Raw genomic sequence first — 26,223 nt, 5'->3', positions numbered from 1 at the left:
AGGTTAGCCTGCAGGAACACCTATGCACCTCCTGTTGCAGGGAAGTGCAGTGAGAGCTGATGTCGCTCACAGGATTTGCATGTCAAGGATGGTATATGTTCGCCAAAGGGCTGCTTTGCATTCGCACGGGCACACAGTGTCAGAGCGTATGCCTATGCATATGTGTACATTCCCTGTGGGCAGCAATAATAGAGGCAGGGATTCACAGTGAAAGGGCCAGTTGAGCTGCAAAGACTTTATAATAATACTTCACTGCAGTGTTTTAAACATATTCAGTTGCATTGGTAGACACTCCCCTTTAATGAGGGACGGCTCTACAAGGAACATGAAACATACAACAAAGCCTCTCCTAATTCACTTAGCACTTCATGCCTTCCCTCAGAAGATGCTTATAAAGGGATGAAACACGAGTGCTTTTCATCCTTTGCTTTTTATGTGGAGCTAACCTCCCCACAATGGAGGATAATGCCAGAAGATGTAACGCATTGCACACAAAAAAAAAGCATTTGTGGGGGCTGCATTTCCTAAAGATCATTCCACCTGAATTTTAAATTGAGCATAAAACTGCTAAAAATCCCTCAACAGCAGCAGCAGCATGTAGATTTTTCCCAGCTTCTAGGACACTTTCTTCTTTTGCCTCCCTGATTAAAAAACACTTGTGCTTCATTTTTAAAGGAGCATACACAGTGACAAAATACACATGGCATGTTTGAAGATGCTTTATGTGATCTAGCTGTGTAGACACTTGAAATAACAGCCCGAGGGCAGAGCTTGAAGGAGAGGTTACAGCAGGTTCAAAGAAGGGTGAAGGCCTCCTTGACACTATCACCAGGTTAGAGAACAGACCACGGCTGATAAGGACAGTCTAAGCAACGATGGAGGAAGTTGCAGTGAAGAGACTCACATTTTCCATTAACCTCTTTTTTCATTCGACCATAACTCTCTCTCCATCTACGGTGGGTCTGAGACTTCTCTGCCACAGCTGTGGGCTGTTAGTGGAGCAGTCATTTGTGACTGGTTTCTTTCCATAAAAAGAACTCCTGGATGCCCGTTCATCACTTTGTGTTTGACTTCAATATGACAGAGCAGTTGGGTAAACACACTTTGGATTTCTGTGAATCCCTTGTACAGCTGAGCAAGCAGAGTTTGAGACGTGACTGTCAAAACAATGTTTCAGTGTGTAAAAAAAAAAAAAAAAAAAAATCAGATTTTCAGCTTGGACTTGCTTCACTCTTAACCCCAATTCTCTTACTAAAAAAAAACAGGAGTGGTGCGCGGTGACGGTAACCTATTTCCTGTTCCACGCCTCTTCTCCTTGTAAGCATTAAGGACAGACTTGCTCCTCAGAGAGCTGGACACTTCTCCTGATTGATCACACACACAGCATCCTACAGTGTAGATGAGCCTCCCTCAAGGTGACTCGTGCTACAGTATATTAGTTGGTTACCATCATGTGCAGCTATCAGTTTAAATGTCTTACACTGAATCTAACATGCCACTGATGCCAAATTAATCACAGCAATGTTCGACATGAAAGCTGTAACCATCAAAGGGCTGATTAATTGATTAGTCATCAGTTTATTTATAGCACTAATCAGCACGGCAGGATCTGCTTATTAAAGGTAAATATGTGGGTTTTTTTTTTTGCGGCCAAGCTTCAAAGTTGTGATGGTGAGACTGGTGTCTCTTTTTCTATTCCATACAAAGAATGAGTCTGGTCTCTGTGGATCTGAGCTGGATGTTTCAGGGGCCGGTAACAACCGAAGCAGAATAAATTGCCTCTGGACACATTTAATTACATTACGTGGCATACAGTGGCAACCAGAGTACTATCAGCACAAGACGCAGTGTAAGGTATGCTGGTCTGCAATTCTGCACATATTTATCCAATGTTCTTGAGTTCAGTCGCCCCTTAATAAATAGGGTGAAGTCAAGTATGCTTCCAGATGAAGAGGCTGCTAAACACATACATTCATCTATAACAGCAGAAATTCCAATCTCATCTTTGCAGAAAAAAATATTTTAACCTTCAGTGAATGACTGACAGAAAAAGTGAACGTCTCTGCTCTGAAAAAAATCGCTTTTAATACATGCTTATTGTATATGACAGATGACCGATGTCATCGACTGCCCAGCAGGCTCGTCACGCCATACAAAATCTGCGACAAGTCGGTATTCATGAAACTGACAGTGACGTTGACTTGACCTGCCAATTCCATGACCAAAGGACACACACAGAGTTATGACGGCGTGTCTGTTATTTATCATAACATTCAGTGTGCTGCAACTTTCACTGACCAGGCAATCCGTTGACCAGCGGTGGCCTCTCGTCATCGTCCTCTTCCTCAGGTACGGCGCTGTCCTTCCTGTCCATTTTACTGACGGAGGTCGTGCGCTTCCTGGGCATCTCGCCACCGTAGTCTTCATCAAACAGCACCTGATCCACCAAGTCAGGCTGAACCAGGTTGGGTTCAGCCGGAGGCTTCGGGGTCCCGTAATAGTTACCTTAGAGAGCAAAGAAAAGGAGAATTTTAACCGCAAATATAGAAAGGCACAGGGCTGTAAGCTGTCTCTTTATGTGAGTGAATGAGACACGACCAGAGAGACCATCCACCATGTCAAACATCACCTCAATTCATTTGTTTTAAATCCAAAATTAATTCTCCAAATGTCACACACCAGCACTCAAGGTTGACTATTTAACAAGGTTTCAGAGGTCGGCTTCCCCTCAATGATTTTCACGACTCTTAACCCCCTGCTTTGTTTCCCCCTTGACAACTGCACCACAGGGCTGTCATGACTCATGTAACATTAAAATCACTTCTCCCAGAATTTGCCTGCAACTAATTACACTGATCATTGAATACAGCAATTATCTATCTCTCAGCTTGTTTTTTTTCCCCCAATGAAGAAAGACCTTGTGTTACAGATTATGAATATTCAGTGGGACAACGGTGAAGAGGAGGAGGGGAGGAGAGTGTGCAAAACTTTGGTAATTATTTGCTCATTTAGCACGGGGGGAGTGAATCCATCTATGTATGGCTGGTGAGCAGTATGTGGAACCCAATTTAGGTGTGGAATAAGTAATTATTCAACCTCCATTAGGATTATAAATAATGTGCATACTCATTTATATCCCTTCCATTTATTATGATTATTTGTTTGCTAAACGCTGCTCTGTCAGACGTGTTTATGCAAAATTACCAAATTCATTTTTTGGTAATCTATCTGTAAGGTCAAACATTTACAATAAACCATCATCAGATTGAGCTTACTCAGCAAAATCCTGATATGTAATTAGATTAATTAAAGACTACAGAGAAATACCGCTGGGAAATAAAGATCTGCAGCAATTTAATTAGCCTCCATAAAGTTGATCTTATTTTCATTTGGACGCAGCTGCATTAGGGACCACGGTATTATCAACCTTTGATGTATTTAAGTGTGAACATGCACACATCACAAATGCTGTACTGTAACATCCAGCATTTATCAACGCTGGATCTTTTTATAGCTCGGTACAGAGAGCTGACAACAGCGTGCAACGCCAGGAAGAACAGAGGGGCTCTGAGGAAAACATCACAGTCATTCCAGCAGCTTTACGCCGCGATACAGTAACACAGCAGCCTTTCTGATATGTGAGCCCATCTCAAGTCGGGCCTCGTCTCTTCAGGCGTGCCAACCACAATGCACTGCAAACTGGGTTAATGCAACCATGCTCGTCTTTCTCAAAGCTAGCGGGATGGTTGAGGAGGAGGCTGGATGAAAGACTGCCCCTCCCCTCTCCTCCTGACGTGAGATTCTGTGTTTCCTAAGTGACACTCATCCGCATTTGTCAAAGATGGCTTCATTAACAGGGGTAGGCCCAGGGATGGCACGGAGAGATTGGGTGTGCTGGCTAATCCCCGCCTGTCTCCTGCCACACTCTGACATTCATCAGCCAAACGCTACCTCTGTGATTAATTACTTACAAACATGTCTCTTGGCCCCTGATAAATGTGTGGCGCAGATACAGAGGTGCGTGAAAGCAGTGCGTCACCGAAGATTTGTGGCACCATTTGCCATTATAAATGGAGTGAGGCCTCATAAGCTGATGAGCACAGAAGCTTGTCCAATGTTACTTGTGATCCTCGTGTCACAGAGTTGATGAGCCAGTGCGTGCAAGCAATTTCATGCTACTGGTAATGAAAAGATTTCTGTTGTCAAGGACAACTATGCATTCAAGGTCAAAAGCACTCTTTCATCTTATCATGACACAGCCAATCCAAGCAGAACAGAATGCACTCCCAAATTTAAATTTAATCTCCAGGTCTGTTTTCCTTCCTTGTAAAAATCCAACTGATTATCACAACAGGGATCCCAAAGCAACTGGCTTACAGTGGAAGTTGATTTGGCATTCCCTGGTAGCAGATTAAAGGTCATTTGTCAGGGAAGACAAAGATCCTCTCCGAGGGCAGAATTTCATCACAGCGTTCGGTCCAGTCTTTGCACTGGTTTGTGTCTGGCTTCTCTGTTCTGCTATGAAAGACTGACCAAAATTGGACCTCAGAGGAACTGAGGACAGAAAAACCCCAGATAGCCACAGATGGCTCACAGATACAGCCATCCAAAATGGCTGCCTGCTCTGTGACAGGCTTTTAGAAGATCCCTGGCAACAGGCCCTCACCAAAAAAAAAAATCACATTTGGTCAATTAAAAATCCTGCAGATACCAGGTTTATGCTAACAGAACATATGAATGCATTGCCTGATGTCATCTGTGGTGAGACCGACACAGACCCAGAGGTCCACGTTAGGAGGCATGCTAGAGACAGTGGTGGCAGCAGATCTTTGCTCAGGAGTTCAGGGTTCAGGTTGGAGTTACTATTGGTTAACTACTGCTTAAGATTACATGTTAAAACTCAGGGATTAGGAAGAGATCATGGTTTGTCTTAAAACACATGAAGTCCTAACATTAACCACACTTTACAAGGAAAACTATCCCTTGCCATTTTTTATCTACCATGGCGACAGGTCCCATCCATAGAGATGCTGTTGAAGAATTATGCACACGTTCTGTTTTCAAGGACTGAAATATTGACCTTATGTTACGTTTCCTGTCTTCTTGAGAAGACGGGCTAACGATTGGACATGACTGTGGTCAAACCTACACCCAAGAGGAAATAGTGGCTAGAAATAGACTTAAAGCTTGTGAACCACCAGCATGGAAAAAGTGGGACATTATGACATTATGTGTCATTTAATTAAAATGATTATCATTACAGCTACAATCATGGAGTCAGATGATGTGACACCATGTACTAAACCAATCACAGCAGTCTATATGCAGACAGACAGGCTAAAAAGGTATAATCGTGTGTTCTGTGCGTCCTCATTTGTGACCAACTTCTGAGCATTAATCATTGATAGTGGCGTGATTGATTGAAAAGAGCCAGAGAGAGGGTGCTTTAAGTTTAAATTATGTGTACAATGCCTTTAATGAGTCCCATAAAATATTTTCCAAGTGGAAAAAAACCCGTGAACCATTAACATAATGAGCATTCAGGCAAGTCATTTGGGACTATTAGACAGACCATTATGATTAGCTAAGAATCCCATTAGCTCAGTAGCTTGAGCACAGCTCACTTATACTGTACGCTCAGAACCTGACAGTACTTCAGGCAACTTATACAAGTGGACACACAACCTTATTTTTTTCCTTCTTGCAAAGCTTCAACTACAACTAAACAGACTTAAATCCCACTACTGGATCCGATTATTCCCAGCTCCTCTTTGAGTCCACTGTGCTGCTGAGAACTCAACACTTCTTGCCACAGTAGTGGAGCTTGTGCTGACGAGGTTTAAGAGGAAGGGGGGTGTGGGGGGGTTTGGGAGGCAGCCACTTTTAGAGCGTTCCCTCTCAGGGATAGTTGACTGAAACCTTCCAACTTTTGAGAAGCTAATCCACACATCTGCACAGAGCCAAGACAGGCCTGCTTCCACTGCAAAGGGGGTTTCCACTGGGAGCTGAGGAGCTCAGCATGCTTCTACTCTCTCTCTCTCTCTCTCTCTCTCTCTCTCTGTCTTTATTATATGCTCTTCCTCTGTTTGCCCTCCATTCCTCCTTCTCTCTCTACCCACCATCAACCTCTCTATAAATGTGTAAATCCCACCTGGCTTCAGCTCACAGATGAAGGACAGTACGTGGACGGCTCTGTAGCTCCTTAAACCTGATCTTCGATGCAACGCAAAGACGAGCAGGATTTGTTATGTGTGCTCAGAGTGTGTGTGTGTGTTTGTGTGTGTGTGAATTGCCAGTGCTGCAACTGTGCCAGAGGAACGAGGGTTTTTTGGTGGAGGAATGACATTTTATCACAGGGATCAAGAACCTGCTTCAACAGGTGCAGATCACACTTTAGAATGTGAACTTCACAGCCCCGATACACAGAAGCAGAAATGCACCTGTGCACATCCTGGGCTCAGCCTTAAGGCTCTTTCTCTCTGGAGGAGGATTCCACCTTATCTTTACTTCTACATCTTAAAGGAAGCAGAGGATGCAGCTGAATCTGAATCAGAGGGGTGCAGAGATGGTCCGTTCTTTGAGACCAGAGGTTGCTCGACAAACATTATATATATATATATATATATATATATATATATATATATATATGTGAAAAAATCCTCTCCCATTTCACAGCTGCCTGGATTCACGGTAGGAGAGAATAAGCTTAAAAAGGGTGAGGAGATTATCATGTTATTGCCATAATCATTGTACGATGTGAGAGAAATCCTCCATTCCAATCCCTTCATGACACAAATACACTGCGACCGCCTGACTTTCCAAGACCTCTGAATACAGGGCAACCGCTTATGCTCCATTGTAGTGTAAGGCCTTAGAAATGGTAAATACTTGGCCATTGAGCAGGTTGTCAAAGCAGAAATATCCTCTGTGTAAACTCCTTATGGAAAACAACATGGCCGTGCTTGTCTACTGGTTGTGAACAGCTGTGAAGGTTCGGTTTCAGGTTGTGGATGCCGAGCCAAATCCGACTGGTTGTGTCTGTGAGGTGGGTAAGGAGGGGGCTGATTTTATCCCATGAATAACGCATGACTTTTGGGTAAAAACACAAGTGAGTCTTCCTGGTGTGTGGCTGCACAGCCAGCTGGTGGGATCAGCAGGTTGACTGGTTTACATAAGGACACCAGCAGGTGCTATAGCAGCTTACATGCTCACACAGTATTTGTGTGTATGGATAGACATGCGGTGCAGATGCACAAGCAGGGAAATACAACCGCATGCCAGGAAGGTTCATGCGAAGGCAATAAGAGGAGCCTGCTCCATTTTTTTCCTATGGAACTATAGTGATGTTGCACTCAGAATGACTGAATATGTGTTTTATTCCTTATAATTCCTTTGTTAGTTAAGTGAATCAGAGTCTCACCAGGACACCACCTTCACCATTTTAAATACTTCACAGCATGAATTTAAAAATGCTGAGCTCATAAAAACCAAATTCTCCCAGCACCTCCAAGAGTCTGTGAAGTGTTTTTATTACATAAGACTTCTTCAGACACTAAAAAAAAAATACAAAAAATAGTGTGTATCCTCATGCAGCCCTGTGCTGTATGGGAAAATCTGGAATGTTCAACAAAAAACTCTTCAATATAAGCAGAGAAATATAATTTTTCCCCCTTGCCCTTCACTTCTTTTCTTGGGTAAATCATGTGTCCAGGGAATTTTTCATATCAAAATTTGTAATGGCTGCATTGGTCCATAACCACACAGTAATCAACTGAGTGCTGAGAAATGCATATGGAGTTTCATAAATGTCCACTTGAGGCTGACAACATGTTAAAACGTCCAACCTCAGAGCAGAGATAAACATGTTTACAGCCTGGCACAAAAAGCTGATAATGTTTCCCTTCATGGCAATGACAGATGGTAATTTTCACATATAATAATAATAATAATAATAATTGAAACCTTTATTAGTCCCACAATGGGGAAATTGCTCAAGGCAGCCCAGCAAAGAGCACCATACACCAGTGAGTACACTGGAGGCTATGCAGGTAAAGTGTCTTGCCCAAGGACACACACCAGTGACTAGGGAGGAGTTGGGATCGAACCACCAACCTTCCGGTTACGGGACAACCCTGCTATACCGCTGCGCCACTGCTGCCCCAACAGTCCAACACTTTTGGACTGTTGCAGAACAAAACTTTTAGTGATCACAGAACAAAAATGCTCAGTGGCAAACAAGCGTTTGTGTTATATACACATTTTGTTCAGTGTTGAAGAGCTGGAGCTAGCAGAGATGAAGATGTTGAGGATGATGATTAGGAACAAGACCAACTCAGGGACAGCTCAGGTTGGCTGACAAAGTCAGAGAGAGAGAGAGAGAGAGAGAGAGAGAGAGGCCATATTGAGATGGTTTGGACATGTGCAGAGGAAGGATAGTGGTCATACTGGTAGAAGAACATTAGAAATGGAGCTACACAGACAAGACGTCAAGAAGAAGGTCAGAGGAGATATATGGATGTGTTAAAGGTTCGGTAGGAGATTTCATTCTGATGCACTTTTTGTTAAATTAGTGTAACTTCTCTTTACAATCCGATAGCATGAAGTTAGTTAGTGAGAGAGAGAAGGATGCTGAGAATAGAGTTATGTGGAAACAGACAATTCACTGTGGTGACCCATGAACAGCTAAAAGTAGAAGAAGAAATGACATGTTGATGAAGATTCTCAGTCATCCAGGTCGTATTCGTTAATAAGAATGAAGCAAGAAATTGTCTGGACTTGTAGAAATGACCAAATGACCACCTCACTTGTCATTTTTGAAACCTAAACACAATCACCAGACATGAAAATCCTATATTGCTCTTTAAACAAACTGCATCATAGTCACAAGACTGCAGAGTCACTGCAAATTATTGGCCAGTACCAAATACAAAGGCCAACAAAATCCAATTTTGGAGGCTGGATGGGAAGGTGGAGGAATGAATTCAAACCAAGAGACTTCAGTTCAGGCAACGTCTGAGTCCTCTGGGTCCCTAAGCATCAACTGACAGGGGGCCCCTCCAACCAGCATCCATTGGATTTCTGTTATATAGAACCTGTTACCAACAATAACCCTTAGGGAGGTGTCTTACCTTCATTGCTAACATTGTACATTATTATAGTTTAAAGTTTGTTAAAACTCTTTAGGCCCCCAGGGCCCAAGCAGTTATCTGCTTGGGGGAAAAAACTTGATTTTAAATAATTATTTGTGTTGAAAACATGATTATTTAGTCATATAATATTCAGTCTATTAAAACACACCATCCAGTGGTGAAGATTTAACAGTTTAGTTGAATCCCTGCAGCAAAATAAGAAACATGCACCCGCCTGCCACACCTGTCACACACTGCTTCCAAAAAGAAGCAGTCTGTTTCTGTGAAATGTAAGGTTTATTTAAATCCCCGCTGACAAAAAAAGTTACACCTTTGTGCTGATTTCCACAGCTTTTCCATTTATATTCAAATCTGAGGTCTGCATACTTCATCTCTCAGCAGCCCATTCAGCACAGCGAGTGGAGAAACTGAATAGCGGTGTTCATCTCAAGGGCTGCGAATATTGCTGCGACTCAGACTGTCACTTCCAACAAGCCTTTAATCATGTCTCACTGATCAATACATTTCGTCCCGCTCGTCACATTTCACTAAGGCGGGCTGTAAGTCATAACAACTGTGAATACGGGGCTTACTCTCACTCTATTATAGAGCGCTGCCAGTGTGAATTGTATACATAAGTGCATGCAGCCACACTCACGTGCACAGGTTTCTACTGTATGTGGTGACACCTACCATCATAAGTCCCGCTCTCCAGTAGGAGTCCACTCTCCTCCAGGATCCTGAAGTCTCCCATGCTGATGAAGTTGTAGTCCACGCCTGGCACCTCTGCCTCTCGAGGAAGGCGTGTGGTGCCTAGAACAAAAATGACAACAAAAAAACAACATATAAACAAACAGGTCCTAACATGTCACAGATAAGAAACAGGAAAGTGTACAGTAGATAAGGCAGCAAGGCAGAAACTGTGTGTGTCAGGGGGAGACGCAATCACTTTCAAGGTCTGTACACAAACAACAAACCTAAATTCTTTCCCATCCTTTATCACATCCTCACTGTCCTGCAGTGGTGCATACACAAATCTAACAGTCGCATTCCTGGTTCTTATTCTCCCACAATACAAAAGGTTTGTGATCTGCATCTGTGTGAGGCTGCAGCACATTTTTCAGGAGGGTGGATTTTGGAACAAAAAACAAAAACAGTCCACAGAGGCATCCTGAAAAAAAAAAGCAACAACAACAACCGAAAACTGTAGCACATAATTCATTTAATCCTCTGTGAGTAACTGCAGCTTCTGCTAATAAGTTATTACTGTGCACATCTTGATGTATGTACTGGCTACAGCTACAGTAATTTACATGTGTGAATGCTGATGGAAGCAGTAAGTTGTGTAATCTCCCGGTGTCCCACAGAGGGCAACATGAATGCAAATGATATGAAGACTCTCCTGTTGCAGTTTCTGCTTCCGTGGTGAAGCAACAGTCGATCTCTTGTAGGATGAATATCCACGAGGCACAAATGGACACCAAATGATTACATTAGCATGAGGATTATGTAAACTTTATTCCATGAATAAATAAGTAGGAGTGTGGCACAATTGCACTCGATGCTAATTAGGCGGCGTGTCACCGAACTTGTAAACTCAATAGAAATAACCACAACTGATCGAGAGGCCGGACAGCAGTAATTTATTGCACGGAAGTCTCAACAAAGCACACAACATGAACCAATGCGGCATTCCACAGCAATTCGTGTCACCTAAATTGATGTCAGCCATGCTTATGGAGCAGATACATTCTGTCCTCTCCAGGGTCATGGGAAGGACAGAGGGATGGGTTGATGAGAGGAAAGGCTGGGAACCAAGCCGTAGACGCCACCAGACAATCACTGGGGGTAACATAAATACTCATTTATATTCAGAAAACAGGCAATTTCAAATAAAGCAGGGAGGAGCCCTGCTGCTGCTGCACACAGTGCAAACACAGATACGATACCAGCGCCACAGAACAGATTATCAACTGAAGGCAGGAACGTCTCTCTGTGAGATGCAGGCAGACTTTGTCAGGCTGAGTTTAATGACTGAATAATCTTTTACATCATCCAATCTGAGCTTGAATTCAACTCTAACACACAGTGGCAGTTATTTATAGCTAAGGGCATCTGTCTGAATAACTGTATACATTATGTTGCATTAAAATAACAGCATTCAAATACAGCTGTGATGAAATCTCATTGAAATATGTGCACGCTCGATTTTTATGACATATATAAGAGTCTCCACCAATTAGCAGTAAAAAAGGGCCAAATGGCCTATTAAGTAGCTTTATATTGGCATCTCCCTTTGTTTTCCACTCTTATATTTCTCCCTCTAATTGGACTGTGACAGCCTTTCTGCATCTTAAAAACTAAGAAGCCTCCTCTCTCAGTTCGCCTTGATACCACAGTTTGTGTTAGAAAAGCAGTTGACATCGTGTGTGAGAATGCCAACCTCTGCTGCCTCTCATTACTAACGTGTCTGCCTGCTGGCGATGGCTTTGGTCCCTCAAAAATGTCCCCTGTAGTCCAATTACTTGAGCCGCAGTTATGTACCTGCCAAGAATCTCCCCAAGCCATCATCCTGGACGTCATTCCAATATATATATATATATATATATATATATATATATATATATATACCATAAGCCTCCTATTGTGGATCAGTCGCCTGCGGCTATAATGAGGGCTCTACGAGCTTTGAGGGTCCAGCAGAGCATAAAAGCTGCCAGCTTTTTTAAAGTGGAACTTTGCGACATCTTGTCAAACATTACTTTACAGCATGTAGACGCTGAGGCTTTGGATATGCCTTCAAATAAATAGTTGGAAACTGCAGGTCTTTCCTCAAAAAGGTGAAAAAAAAGGTGCAGCAGATACACCGCACTTAATTGCCAGACAAAAGGGGGGAAATGTGAACACACAGAGGCTTTATCAAAGAAAACAAAGATTTTCTGTCGGCATACAACACAGCAGGAAATGTATTTGCACCATGCATTCCTGGGAAAGGAAGTGGAGCATGTCAGAGTGAAGGGATACTTTAACATTTTAACAAGTTTTATTCACTTTCAGACTCAAGATAAGATCAATAATACAGAGGAGAAAACATGCTTTCTATGACTCACTTTAGAGGTGAGCAATTTGTCTACCAGCACCTCCACAACACAGTAATTAACAAATTACACCATGTTTGTTGAATCTGTACAAAAACTAAAGTATAAAAACACTTGTTGACTGGCAACCTTACAGGGATGACAAAACAGCAGGGAGTAATTATGTGCTCTGTCAAGAAATAGCCTACACAGCACATAACCTCCTGTACAGCAGACATTCAACCAACAAGGTGTAATTAGTGAGTCAGCCGTGCTGTTAGTCAGACTTGCTCCTTAGGACCGAGTAACATTAGAAGATGGGATGATCTATGAGTGAGTACAATCATTTTTTTAATGCTCTCCTTTAAACATTACACAAAATAATGAACATGTAAAGCACGATCACCTGCCGTTTAGAAGCCAGTTATGTTAAGTTCTTTGTGCAGTAATGGAGCAATTTCTTCAGTGGTCGCTGTCTAATCGATCTGCTGAAAATCCTCGTCTATTCAAAAATGTAACTTGAATAGCTACACTAAAAAAAAGCATTATTTATGTATCTCCACCTTTGGATCATTTTGATTCTGCTTCATCACTTTTTTGAACTATCCTGTCTGAACTATCTCTCATTGGCTGATACTGCCCAACCCTTGTACAGAGCCTGTTTCCTTCTGGTTTCCTGTCTGTCCTTATCAGGAAAACAACAGCAGTGGTTGAATTTTAAAGGTGATTGAAACAGCCGATGTTTACCATGCAGCCTCTGAGAGCCTGTTAGTGAAAGTAGTCCCGTCCTCTGTTTGTGCTCTTTGTTATTCTTTTGATTACGTTACCTAAATAACAATATACTGTGTGGTGACCAGATGGTCTGTTCCTAATAATCATCTGGGACATTTCCACAGAAAACTGTTAGGAAAGAACCCGGACCTTACAAATAATACTTGGCAGGTGATTGGATGGATCATCTGTCACTCTCATCAACCACTAATCTTAGCCGATCAGATCACTGAAACTGAGGAAAGACAAACAGCACTGTGAAGCCGTAGTTAGCTACCCAAAAATAAAACACACCAAAGCCGCCCATTCTTTCTAAAGGAGACTGACCCCTGAGTCCCGCAGTGTGTGTTTCGTCATTCTCAGCGTGCTGAGTCTATTTTGGTGCTCAGGTGAGGCCTGAGTTGCATCAATCTGCACAAAACCAGATCAAGCAGGCAGAAGTTAGAACCAAGTGAATATTCGAAATAAAACACCACAAGCCAAATTCACTGTATAGTCACTGTCACAAATGTTTATGTTATCAGACAACACAAACATTAAACAACCGTACGACCACAGGAAGCACGATTTCATCCAAAGTTCATGAATATTTCCTCAAACTACTCCTTTATTCGATGGTTTTACCACAGTGGCGTTTTTACATGTGTATGTGTCTGTTTATCCAGGAACAAAACAAATTGCCACTTTTGCACAGTCTCACTGCTGAGACCTGAACCATGTGAACTGAGAGGATGTCACAATGGGAACATCAGATGTAGTCAGTCAGAAGTGGCAGGCCATAAATTTATAATGGTGATTTCGTGCATAGTTTTATGATGGTACTTCAAAAAAAAAAAAAAAAAAAAAAAAAAGAGTGGCTCAGAGCTTTGATGTTGAAATGGCAAGAAAGAAACAGGGAGCGAGAAAGGAAAGAGGATGGTTACAAATCCAAAGTCTTTTGGTCCTTTTGAGTAGTACTCGCTTTAAAGAAGAGACACTGAGGCAAGCTCTGTCACAGAGCTCACAGTGCTGATGTCATTCTGGAAAATATATTCAACAAGAACTAGAAAGAAATGTGTGCAACTACTTTCAGCCAGTATTATTCTATCTTAAAATATAAAAAAACAAATACTCAAACTGGGGCAGAGGTCCCAGCTTTGCATGTGTACCTGCACACTAGTAAAGTGTGTGTGAATGTTTGATTTGGGACTGTGTCTGATCCAAGGCTTTCTCTAAAATCCTTCTCTTTTTGCCCTCTTCAGAGCTCTTTGCAGCCTCCTCCAGCATTTGTGCAAGAGTCCAAATGAGATGGAGACCGTCCCAAGACCCATGGATTTGCCACGCTCAGACAGTAAATACTCCACACTCTCTCTTTGTCTCTCCTCCTCCTTTTTTTCCAATCCCTTTTTCAATACAGGCCACGTTATCTTGTTTTGTTGTTTCATACCTGCCCTAAAAATATAAAGTAATACTGAGAAATGCTGTAGCAGCAGAAATGACCTTATGGTGCGAGAACAGCAGATTAGCTGCAGTTGTGTGAGAGTACGGCAGTGTGGTGGTTCTTAACTAAAGTGGACCACTGGCACAGAGACACAAATCGGCTCTAATCCTCTTGCTGTCTGCGTGATTGTCACACATTTTTGGGTAAAAAAAAAAAAAAAAAAAAAAAAATCTCTGCTTGGGTGTGTTATCATCAACGAATGATCTTCAACACATTATAAATACACCACTATCCCATTGACCTGTGTTGTGCACTTCTGCAAGGCAGGCTGTAGCAGTATTGATTTCCCACAATGAGAAAATGACTTCTCAAATGTCAGTGCCAAAAAGACGAGGAGCTGCACGGTTAGAGGGGTGAAGCTGCAAGAGCCAAATAAGTGCACTAAGAGCATGAGATGGAGCTAGCACGGGGAGTTGAAAAGAAGCAGCAGACAGGGCCATCACTCAACAAGCACCTTGTCTTGTGGCTACACTGCACCATGTTCCACTGTGGTTAATGTCAAATTGGCTGTTAAATCTGAAGAAAGACCTAGTAGCTGTGATTTTGAACTTTGTATGCTGTAAATATGTGTGTGAAAATGCATGATAATATGTGTATATTTTACATTTTTGCTCTATTAAAAACACAGTTTGTAAGATTTTAAATAAAAAAACAGGAAAATAAGTGCAGCACAGGCAGAGATATTCTTATGTCAATCTGGTATGGATGCACTGTATTATCAGCAGAAACTGTCTGTAATATACAATTTTGTTCATCAGCCACCGTCATGGAGATTTCTGCAGGTAAACTGACAATGAATAATACTCACAGTGTTCCTAATGGATACATCAAAATGATGTCTGTAAGTGTACAAAGGGGAGTATGTCTGCAGTTCAGAAACTGCTAGCATAGCAGCAGCAGTTTTCTTTGTAATAACACTGCACTTTTATATCTTCAAACCCAAACGCTTAATTATACAGTCTAAGTTCATTTCAGACACACGTGCTATATACTCTGCCCGAGCAGAGAACATATTGTAATAACTGCTGTAATGTTGTCTTCAAACGACAAACATGCATGATGATCTGCAGGATGTTTGTTTTTTATTTTGATTATGAAATAATGCCTTAAATGCAGCGCTGTGTGCAAATGCTAGCTGCCATGCTTACGCTGAGTCTGTGCTTCTAGTCACTTCTTATCACTGCTGGAGTAAAGGATCAACTCAGCAGGTTGTGTTTCCACTCTGTATGATGGGACACAGTGATGTAATGACCCTTCCAGACAGTAAGGGCAAATAATGTAAAATGTGTAATTACAGCATAGTTTATCAGGATGACTGAAGCCTTTGTATCTCAGGGAAATAGAAACTACTGTAGCCACCTTTAGATTAATGAGATTGTTTTGTTTATATTTGAAACACTTTTGTTCAAAAACAATTAAAAATGCTTTTATTTTAATGGATTAAATCTCCTTGAGGATAAACAAAGGCTGAACACACAAAATAAACAGGTTTCACAAAAGGCTGGCAAAGAGTAATTGAAACAGAGAAAGTGAAAAGAAGAGGGTGAAGGATGGAGACTGAAAGCGAGCGAGTGAGTGATGGAGGTGCCGTCACAGTGCGAGTCCCGGTCTCTCGCTCATTAAGACAGTAATTCAAGCAGGGGATTAGAGAGTCAGGCTCATGCAGCGAGTCCACTGGCTGCTGATGATAAATGGTGGTTAAAGGCCATAAAACCGAAAACGACCGTCACTACTGTACAAGAAAAAAAACAGAAAGCCATGTCTGACGTGGTGCTTAATATCAGAGTGTGCGTATACGGGTGACAGAAGGCACACGTACGCAGGTGTGTGTATGCAGTGTTGGGGAGTAACGGATCACATGTACAGATGTTATGTAAATAGAATACAAAATATGAGTAACTGTATTCCGTTACAGTCTAAAGAGATGGTAATCAGAACAGTTACATTCTTCAAATCAGTGGATTACACGATGGTACTTTAAGTGTTGATTAGCTCTGCTGGATGAAACAAGTCACGTAAAAAATCATCGTCTTCTTACAACAAAGATCCTGTTTACAGCAGATGTCTGACTCTCCTGATCGCTCGTCTCATTGTGTGGTCATATACGCATGTATGACGGTAAATAGTCATTGGAGTGAGAGCTCTTACCGTCAATACAACATCTTTGATCCAAGCTAAAATTTTTGGTTCATGTCAGCAAACTGGACAGAAAGCTGCAGCTGTGGGGGACAGAGAGGACAGAGAGGACAGAGCAGCCGGACTGATGGGGGTCAGAGTCTGAGGATGAAGCGCTGTGTGTTTAATGCTCCTCAGTCATGATGCCGGTACACTGTCAGCCTCACTTGAATAAGTGAACTAGTTAGCTGCTAGCTTCTAGCTAACTCCGTCCAAAACGGAGGCTGATTAACATAGATGAAGTAGGAACGTGTCTCTTGCAGTCAGCTAGTTTTATACATGGGTCTGTTTGATGTACGTATTCAACAATTTTTTTTGTGTAAAATGACTTTAGAATAGAATAACATTGATGTGAATGCAGTCAGCTGGAACAATCTAGACAAGTTTTTATTAAATGTTTTATAGTGTCCTCTGTAGTCAGCAGGGACTGATGACGCTGCATTCAATCACTTAAAGGTAGGGTAGGAGATTTTGAAAACTCAGTGAGAGTCAGCCAGATTTTGAAAGTAAACACACGCCCCTTTCTCTCGGAGCTCACCCCGAAGCCACGCCTCCCAACCAGTCTGTGACTTTGGCCATCATGCACGTACCTCTCTGGTGCCGCAGAGCAGGAAGAAATCAGCCAACCAGCCAACTATACGCGCAGGTGCGCCTCGTAGGATTGGCTGATGTTTTTAGCGTTTTATAGCTTCCACAGATGATTCATATTCTTCGTTTTAAAGTGAAACTGCCGAACTAACGGGTTGCTATCGGATTGTAAAGAGAAGTTACACTAATTTAACAAAAAGTGCATCAGAATGAAATCTCATACCCTACCTTTAAAAAGCAATTCAATGTGCAAGTAATCCAAGTATTCAGAATACGTTACTCAGATTGAGTAATGTAACGGAATACATTACAAATTACGTTTTAGGACATGTAATCTGTATTCAGTAACTGAATACTTTTTAAAAGTATTCTTCCCAACACTGTGTGTATGTGTGTGTGTGTGTGTGTGTGTGTGTTGGAAGGTACAGGTTGCAGGGTTAGATGAGAAATTACTGAGTAAAAGCCTATAATCAACCTGTGTCCCGACCCGAGGCACTTCCAACGCAACCGAGCTTTAAAAAGAAAAATTCAATAACAATTCAACTGGCTGCTAAACAACAAAGTTCGTAACATGACTGACAACTGTATATGAAGTGGAAAAAAGAAAGAGGCTCCCCATCCAGAGGAGAAAATTAAATATACATGAAAGGTAAGCAGCTTACTTCCTGAAAAATTTCACACTTGTGCATGCAAGTCCCCAGTGAACAAGTCATAGCAACAGCCAGCCCTGGGGGGTGAGAGAGCAGAGAGGCTGCATGTTTGTGACAGTGCTGTGCCTTAGAGTCTGTCATCGCCTCAGGAGCAGTCGCTCTGCATGTGACTAAAACCTTGACTAGACTCAATTATGGCGCTCCTCTGAGCCGAGTCAGCCGTCAGCAGGCCGCGGTAAATATTTAGGCCAATATATCTGTGCGAACATCATCACAGTTTCAGAACGACAGCTACTGTGTCAGAGCCTCCACTCATCATCTGCTGCTTTAAAAACAAAACAGAAAGTACCTTTTCTTTTTAATAACATATTTTTTGTGATTAAATGGAAATTACAGTAACAGCAGTTTCACAAAAATCCTTTTAGGAAAAAGAAAAAAAGCAGTTTTTCTAAATTTAGAGGCATTTGCACCATTGTGGCACAAAGCCTACATTTATACAACCCACACAAACCTTAATCAGGATATTAATTTGCACCTTTGCTGTACTAACAGCCTTGTGTCTAATTTAGGTAATTTCCATGCTCTTATTTAAAAGCTGACAACATTCAAGCTTATAAAACCTTTTGAATAATGTAGGGGGGGGGGGGGGGTTAGAAAATGCATGGGTGTCAGGCTTAAAATGGGGTTTATTTTTACCTCCCTCTCAGCTCCCTAAATGTGACTTTTTTTTTTTTAACCAAAACAAAGTTTCTGTCTGCATGTCAAAAAAAAAAAATTGTGCCCACTCACCAGATACTAGTGACATCATGGAACATATTCACTCTTTGCAGCAGGAGGGACAGTACTATTTCATTTCATGCACAATTTCTACTGAGCGTTAGATCAACAGTTGTTTTTGTTGAACAAGTATTTATATAAACTAGATTGCAATCAATGCTCTCTGAAGTATGAATTACTGTTACGCTGAAAAGCCACACATGTGCCGCTCCTTGTTAAGTGTTTCTTGGCAGTCAACAGTGCCAACCTTTTATATTTACCACTCCATTACAGATTTCAACAAAAGAATAATAGCTCGCTGACATTCTGCTCCGTGAGGGGAAAGTCAGAGCAGAGGACAGAGAAAAAAAATGGAAAGAATATGACTTTGATCACTGAGATGATACGGTACAGAAGTAAATAAGTTACGTGGGGGTTACAGCCAGATGTCCTTGGCCAGGGTTGCTATGGTGACACTGATGTGTGCGTGTGTAGAGTGTGTCACTAGAGTGAATGACAATGCTGGAGTGGAGTGAGTATGTGTGAGTGTACATACGGGCCTGTGTAATGAAAGGAGAGCGCATTAACGCTGCTGCATGTGCGATGGATTCCCAGCTGTGTGACGCATACAGAGCATCCTCATTTGCCCATAAGGTGCTTCAGATGAAAGCACTGAGAGTAGATGATACTGTGCACATTCGGTTTGCAGGTAAATGCAGAGACCTGCTGCACAAAGCGTGCTGTACTTACAGGGGATGGTGCGCAGGTAGAGGTTGTCCCGTATGATCTGTTGCAGCTTGTGGTCCAGCGAGCCCTTCTGAAACTGGAGACTGAGGTAGTGGCGCAGGTCCGTGTTCAACACTTTACCTGCAACAACAGAGGTGGAAACAGGAAGGGTCAATAAAAACATGGCGGTGCTCTTTTTCAAAAGGATTTATGTCTTAAAAGGAAATCTATTCAAGCAGCATGTAGCTTCACAAAGTAATCAATACAGCAGGACTAGATCAAACAGTTTTTCTACTCACAAAACGGTTACCCTTTTATAGCACAGGTGTTTAATTTTCTGGTATTTTTCACAGATATCGGGTGCTTAAAGTCAACAGATTCACTCACAGGGATTAAACAGTATTACATTATGCTAAGAAATATATTCAATTTAATTCAGTTCAATGCAATTTCATTTATTTTATGTGGGGCAACACACAGGCAGTAAACACAAGATTAATGTAAATACTTAGATTAGAGGCCATAAATTAAATACAAACTGATACATTAAAGGTACATTACAAAATTAATGGGTGATCTTTTGACACATTATTCTAAGAGGATAGCGGTCTTTGCAGGCCGCAGTAATCCACTGTCAAGTAGCACACGTCCACGGTGACAATGTGCAGGTGTCCCAATATATTTGGAGGGTTGGACTCAGGTGACAAACCAAAGACAGGATTTGTATCAAAAGGAGGAAAGGCCTGAATTAGCACTGGTATTGGTATTGACTACATGCTAGAGTCATGTATCATTTTGCACTCCAAACTGAGCTATTTAGTCGATATTAGGGTCAATATCAGACAGCCTATTAAAACAGATGAAGGTGAAGCTCTAAATTTACAAGTCTATCAATGTCCCCACCCTCGCCTATGGTTGTAAAAATTGTGTAATGACGAATACAATTGTCAGAAATTAAGATTTCACTGCAGGGTGGACGGTCTAACGGTGGGTGGACGGTCCGAATTTGGAAAAGTCTGGGAATGGCTGAAAGCGCATCCTCCACCTTGAGAGGAGCACATTGAGGTGGTTAGTATGTCCCTTGGGTACCTCCCTTTAGGAGGGAGGCTATATGGGCGGAGACATGAGACATCCCTCCAGGAGGAAGTTGCTGGAGTTGCTGGAAGTTGCTCTCTGCTCTACCTGTTACTGCTGCAACTCTGATGGATGTATGGTTTACAAATTGGATGGATATTGATATCAGAGTGGAGCACCAGTGCCTGGCAGTCTAACATCTCAACTGTGCATTTGTGTCACTGACTTGGTCTTAACTCAGGACATCTGATTGCATGAGGTCCTGATTTGGATGTATTTTTCTGTGTACAGTATATATGACCACCTGTTCTATGATGCTGAGAGCTTAAACCTTTTTTGATTTGTAGCTTGATCACGCAGGAGGAGATGTAGCCAAGCGGGAGAACAAAGGTTAAACTGATTTTTAAAGTCTGATCTCTTCAGTGAAATCCACTTCAGTCATTAAGGATAAATGATGAGGTTAGAGAGGGATATTTGGACTCAACACTGAGTGTAAAAGCTGCACTCGAATACGAGCAAACTGGGCTGAGCTCATTGCCTTCTCTCATCTGAAGCGACAAATCTGAAATCCGAACTGCTAAGTGACAGATGATGGATGCTGCGATCACGCCCGACTGCCTCTACAGTTTCAACAACCTCACACAAGCCTCAAAAACTTTTTCACCAAAAGAAAATGCAATGCCACAACCTTAAAAAAAAGTGAGGTGCCAGAGAGCTTCATAAGGAAATGTGAAAAGATTTCGCCTTTGCTCTCGACTCCCAGAAGTCTTTGTGAAAACAAAAGGAAGTTCATGCAAAGTTTGAGACAGAGGGAAGACTTCAAAGTCGTCATACACAAGGAGGGAAAAAAAAAGTTTTTCTCTGAAAGGAAATGATGAGGAGTTTGGAAAACAGGAAGAGATCTTCGGTGTCTGCCTACCCTCAGCTTCCTCATCTCCTGACAGAAAGGGAGAGAAGGCTTTGAAAGAGACACAGAGAAGTAATCATTCTTCCCCCTACTCTCTCTGCATCTCTTATTCCCTCAAAAAGACCAAACTCTGCTCAGCATGACTCTTCCCGCTATGAATACCAATCAGCAGGACTAAAGATCTTCTACTGTACTGCATCTTTACTGTATGTACTAATAGAGAGTGGAGATGTACTTGACTGCAGTGGGGTGGATGTAATAATGATGAGCTTCGGGAATATATCTGTAAGCTTCTCTCAAATTTTCCTTTCCTCCACAACTGGTGACAGGAACCGGCTCAGGCTATTAGTGTGGCACCACAGCCAACCCGTTATTTTGTGCTCTAAAGTTTCGCAGGCCGTTGTTGACTTACATCAAAATGCCCCTCATGTCCGCAGGCCTTGCTGCCATCTGACCGCGCTTTAGGCCCGCCGTCATCCCGCCGGGCCTGGCTTTTCAGAATAAAGGTTGCATGCTCTCCGTCTGCCTCCACAAAGAGGACTGCACCACAGCTGGTCTAGCAGACAAACAGACTGAGAACCAAGGCCCAATCTGGAAACTTCATCTCAAAGCTGTCCCATAATACCTTTTTTTCGTTCAAATTCAGCCAGCACACAAGGGGAAACATGGCTGTTTCAACCAATAACATGCGCTCCATATGCTCCCCTGAAAACTAGAGATGTAGCATCCAAAAAGGTGTTCAAATAGATTAAAATATGTCAAACAGTATTAAAGCCAAAGCAGGACCATGTAACTGTAACAATAGCAAGAACAGTGTAGAAAACCCATTTGCTGCCTTCTTCTTCAGCCTCACAAAATAGAAAGCCCAGAGCCAGGACCAGGCAAAGTGAAGAAATTAACACCTGCCATGCTCTTCTTTGAATTTTCCTTCCCTGAGGTGTCATCTATGTTTTCCTTTTTTTTTTGCTTGACTGTAGGACAGTTTTTAGCCATTTTCCTTCTTTGAGAGCTCAAACTGGGTCAGGAACCATCAACGTGAACCCGCTGAGACATTGCATGTTATGTTGCACTGACAACTCTGAAGTGAAACATGCCAAGGTGACACCCGTGCTGCTTTGGTGATGGTACATTGTGTAAAATAAAAGATTTTTCAGTTTCACATAAACCTTTAAGATGAACAGGACATAATTATTTTTTTAAAGGGACATTTTACAACACAAAAATAATCCATATCTTTGAATACTGCGGTACTGTTTATTTATCTAGATTGCTTCAATGTGACGTTTGGAGACGTTGGCTAGAGAGAGTTCTGCTTTCTCTCCAATTAAATAGGTCTATGGTAGCCATGACAACAGGCATGCTCCTCATACAGCCATTGAATGGATTTAAACATTGATGATGTCTTCTTTGATGGAGCCATATGAATGAACACAAAGAGTTACCAGGAGTGGTTCAGCAGAAAAAAATGCCTACACTGAATTTGAAGTGATATCTCCTGTAATTCATGTTACAGTTCAACTCTTTTTTTGTCTTCTTTGGAGTAAAGGTAGACAACTGAAACAAGAAATGAACCCCTGCCATGCTAGATTTAGTAATTTTGTGAGGTACACTTAGATTTTCATCATGTCTCTTTTCCATCTGATTTTTTTTCCCCGAGGCATCATCCTCTTTTTTTTCTTTCAGACTATAGAGCTGTTTTTAGCTGTTTCCCTTGTGAGCGCTGGGTCAGGATTCACTGATGTGAGGCCCACTGAGATGTATTATTGTGCTTACAAAACAAGCTGTTTCTGTTATTTTCTCCTACCCTCAACCTTTTCCCTGCGGCAGGCCTCAATCACATTAAATATCACTCTGCGCGGTGAACCCTTAATTGTAGACTAACTATGCATTCGTGATGATGAAACTCTCTCTTTGATGATGAAAGAACCGTCTTGCAGTAGCTCTCTGCACACACACACACATCACGCCTCAACAATCAATGGGCAGAAATTCTCAGCGATACGTGTTCGTAGCTGTGGTGAAGCCACCAGGTGTGTCTGACTGTAAGACAGTACAGTAAGCGCGCTCAATCACACTTCACTGGAAAAACATCCACACACACACACAGCTCTGATCTGTTCGTTGCGGTACAAGTACAGTGCTACAGTGCGGTCTTTGTGGTTTCCTTGGTCCTGTCAGAGACTGTTAGTGAGGCTGTCACATCAGAGAAGTTCCTCATTCCTCCTCCCCACAGATAACACCGCTATTGTAGCAGACCTCATTTTTCTGTGATGGGGGTTCAATGGGATCCTTTGTACCCCATCAGCCATCCACTCAGTTGTAGATTATTTCTCCACAGCTAGCCAGGAAGATGAACAAGCCGTAAAGTAACAAAAGAACATCATAAAAGGGCAGGCTTTGGTCTCGTTTCTGCCAAACTATATTATGCAGTTTTTTTATTTTTGTATTGCTAAATTCTCTTCACTGCTGTGAATACAGCGGCATTTAAATGAGCATGATTTATTCCCTGTCATTTGTATCATAAGCTGTATCCACTGGCTTCCTTTAAATGTGAATGAGAATAATTCACTCTAAAGGAGGGATCCCTTTAAATCAACCTGTTGCTTTACACCCACTCTCAGGATGCTCTCCTCTCCTCTCTACTGCTACCGTGTCATTTCTTTGTATGAAGTGATGGCAGGAGATGTGCCAGAAAAGAGCAAGGTCACCCACGGGATTCCTTCAGCGCCGTGTTACCGTTTCACCTAGCATCAGCAGTACTGCTTCTTTCAGAAACCTCAGAAAAAAAAAATATCTGCACTCGCTCTGCAGTGATGGAAGCGGTGCCTGGCACCCCCCAGTGAAGCAGCAGCTTGATAAGACCAACACCTTCTTTGGCAGCTGCAGCTCGAGGCTCTCTCACATTAGAGCATGTGTCATGCATTGATGCATGCAAATTCCTGTCTGCATATTATGTAGACATGCAGACTTATTCACTGTAAAAATGATTATGTAACTCTGAGAAAACATCATGTGACTTGTGCACACCAATAAATGTTCCTGTTACCAAATAAAAAGTTGAATTTTGTGATTTTATCAGAGCTGGTTTTTATTTAATTATTCGATTGTAAATGAATAAAACATTTGCACTCAATATTTGTAGCAATATTCCCATCAGCTCCTAACCTTTCTCCTGAACCTTTGACAAGATATATATTTTAAATTTTTTTTTATGAAAGAGGATCCCACGAGGTCCAGCAGAAGGCATTAGCTCTGTGGATTGTTGGAATGAGGCAGTATAAAGACTGACAAAGACTCCAAAAAGCGGAGGTGGCGTGGATCAGCAACACGGTCACCAGAATAAAATGTTGCCACTCTCACGTCAATATGTCCCCAGGTAGAATAAAAACATTTTATATAATAACATTCCCAGCATTCTGAAGAGCTTTTAGCATTTTTGTGTAAATACAGTCAAGTTAGGCTACAATAAGTGTTCAGCCAGACAAAGATTTGACACACTTTGAGTGTATTCGAGCAATTTAATGTCACTACCTTATTTTAGGTGGCTAACAGTGCAGCACAGGGCTTATGGCAGCTGCTGAAAATGCTTTTGTAAATTAAACATATACTTCATAGTATTTACAGGCATTGTTAAGGATCTTTGAAGCCAAATGACTTCGGATAGATGGACGGATCCATCAGTGGATCAAAGGACACACAGCAATAGAAAAAGAACAGGTGTCTGTTGAGAATCTGTAGATTGCCATAATAATGCTGGATGAGATCAGATCAGAAGTCCAGACTTCCACTCATAAAGCTAATGAGCTGCATCAAAAACACCTCATCCCAGATTGGTTATGTGCAAAAATCTGTTTCCTCTTAATAAGTCTTCTTCCAAACACAGTTAAAATTTAAACAAACACCTGGTGTCTATGGCGACATTTTGATTCTTTCTCCCCCAGAGGCGTGTCAACGTCCACTGGGAGGTCATTATCTCTGTTGTCTGACTGTCACTTAATTAACAGTCCTCTGAATGGGAAATATGTCATCAGGTCTGGAGCTGTTCTCTGACACCTTTCTCTCTGCGCTGGGTCATCTCATAGAGAATTCCACACATTTTGCCCCGAGACATGTGGGTATTACTGGTATGTACGCAAAGGATGTGTGCATGGAAAAGAATGAATTCTCTGCTTCTGTAACACATTTAGACTGGAATCCCTCCTTCCTAGTTCTCACTAATATATACACAGGGGACTTCCAGACACTTGCTGCAATGCAACACACACAGTGTGCTCTAATCCAGAAATCCTCACTATATGTGATGAATGGATCATTTTCTTGTAGAGAGAGCGGAATGGATCTGACTTTACTGACTGTAAGGAAACTCATCTGACAGGCCAATCAGGAGGCCAATGTTTAGTCAGCACCTCCACAAACTGTGACAAAAGATGAGAAATGTGTCCACTATAGTTAAAGTATAATGGGTTAAAGCCAAAAAGGGAAAGAAACCAAAGTCCTCTAGAGCCTCCAATGACATCACATCACTGCTTCTGATGAGCAAGTGTCAATATATTTATGGCCAGTTGAATGATTTGTCACCAAGCGGCAACCTTCGGGGCTCAGACTTGAAGCCCATGCGGAAGTGTCAGAACTTGTAGTTCAGGCTGCAGCCTCTAGGGGCTGGCTCCAGAAGCGAGTCATTTCCCATAGACTCCCATGTTAAAATGTCCAACTTCACAGCAGAAATGAACATGTTTACAGCCTGGAACAAAAAAAAACATTCTGGTCTCAAATGATAGGTTCCCTTCTAGTGTCAGTTGTACGAGGGGTGATTTTTTTTACAACTCGTTTTAATTATATTCAGACTTAAAATTACGCATAATTATGGGCGTTGCCGCTTTGAGCGACAGAC

The 26,223-nt window shown here is 42.0% G+C and overlaps 1 protein-coding gene across 2 annotated transcripts in view; it reads right to left on the bottom strand.

Moving 5' to 3' along the window:
- The window catches only part of magi3b (membrane associated guanylate kinase, WW and PDZ domain containing 3b), a 125,460-nt gene that overhangs the window by 24,096 nt on the left and 75,141 nt on the right, over positions 1 to 26,223 (bottom strand). For both annotated transcript variants that reach the window (XM_028406176.1, XM_028406177.1), the window contains exons 2-4: positions 19,376 to 19,492; positions 9,822 to 9,941; positions 2,299 to 2,505 (exon numbers count right to left, since the gene is read on the bottom strand). In XM_028406176.1, the coding sequence (XP_028261977.1) occupies positions 2,299 to 2,505; positions 9,822 to 9,941; positions 19,376 to 19,492 (444 nt within the window). The remainder of the gene's footprint in view (positions 1 to 2,298; positions 2,506 to 9,821; positions 9,942 to 19,375; positions 19,493 to 26,223) is intronic.

This window comes from Parambassis ranga, chromosome 5 (genome assembly GCF_900634625.1).
Source record: "Parambassis ranga chromosome 5, fParRan2.1, whole genome shotgun sequence".
Classification (NCBI taxonomy): Eukaryota; Metazoa; Chordata; class Actinopteri; family Ambassidae; genus Parambassis; species Parambassis ranga.
The sequence above is the reverse complement of the archived record's forward strand: the minus strand, read 5'-3'. Positions and strand labels throughout refer to the sequence as shown.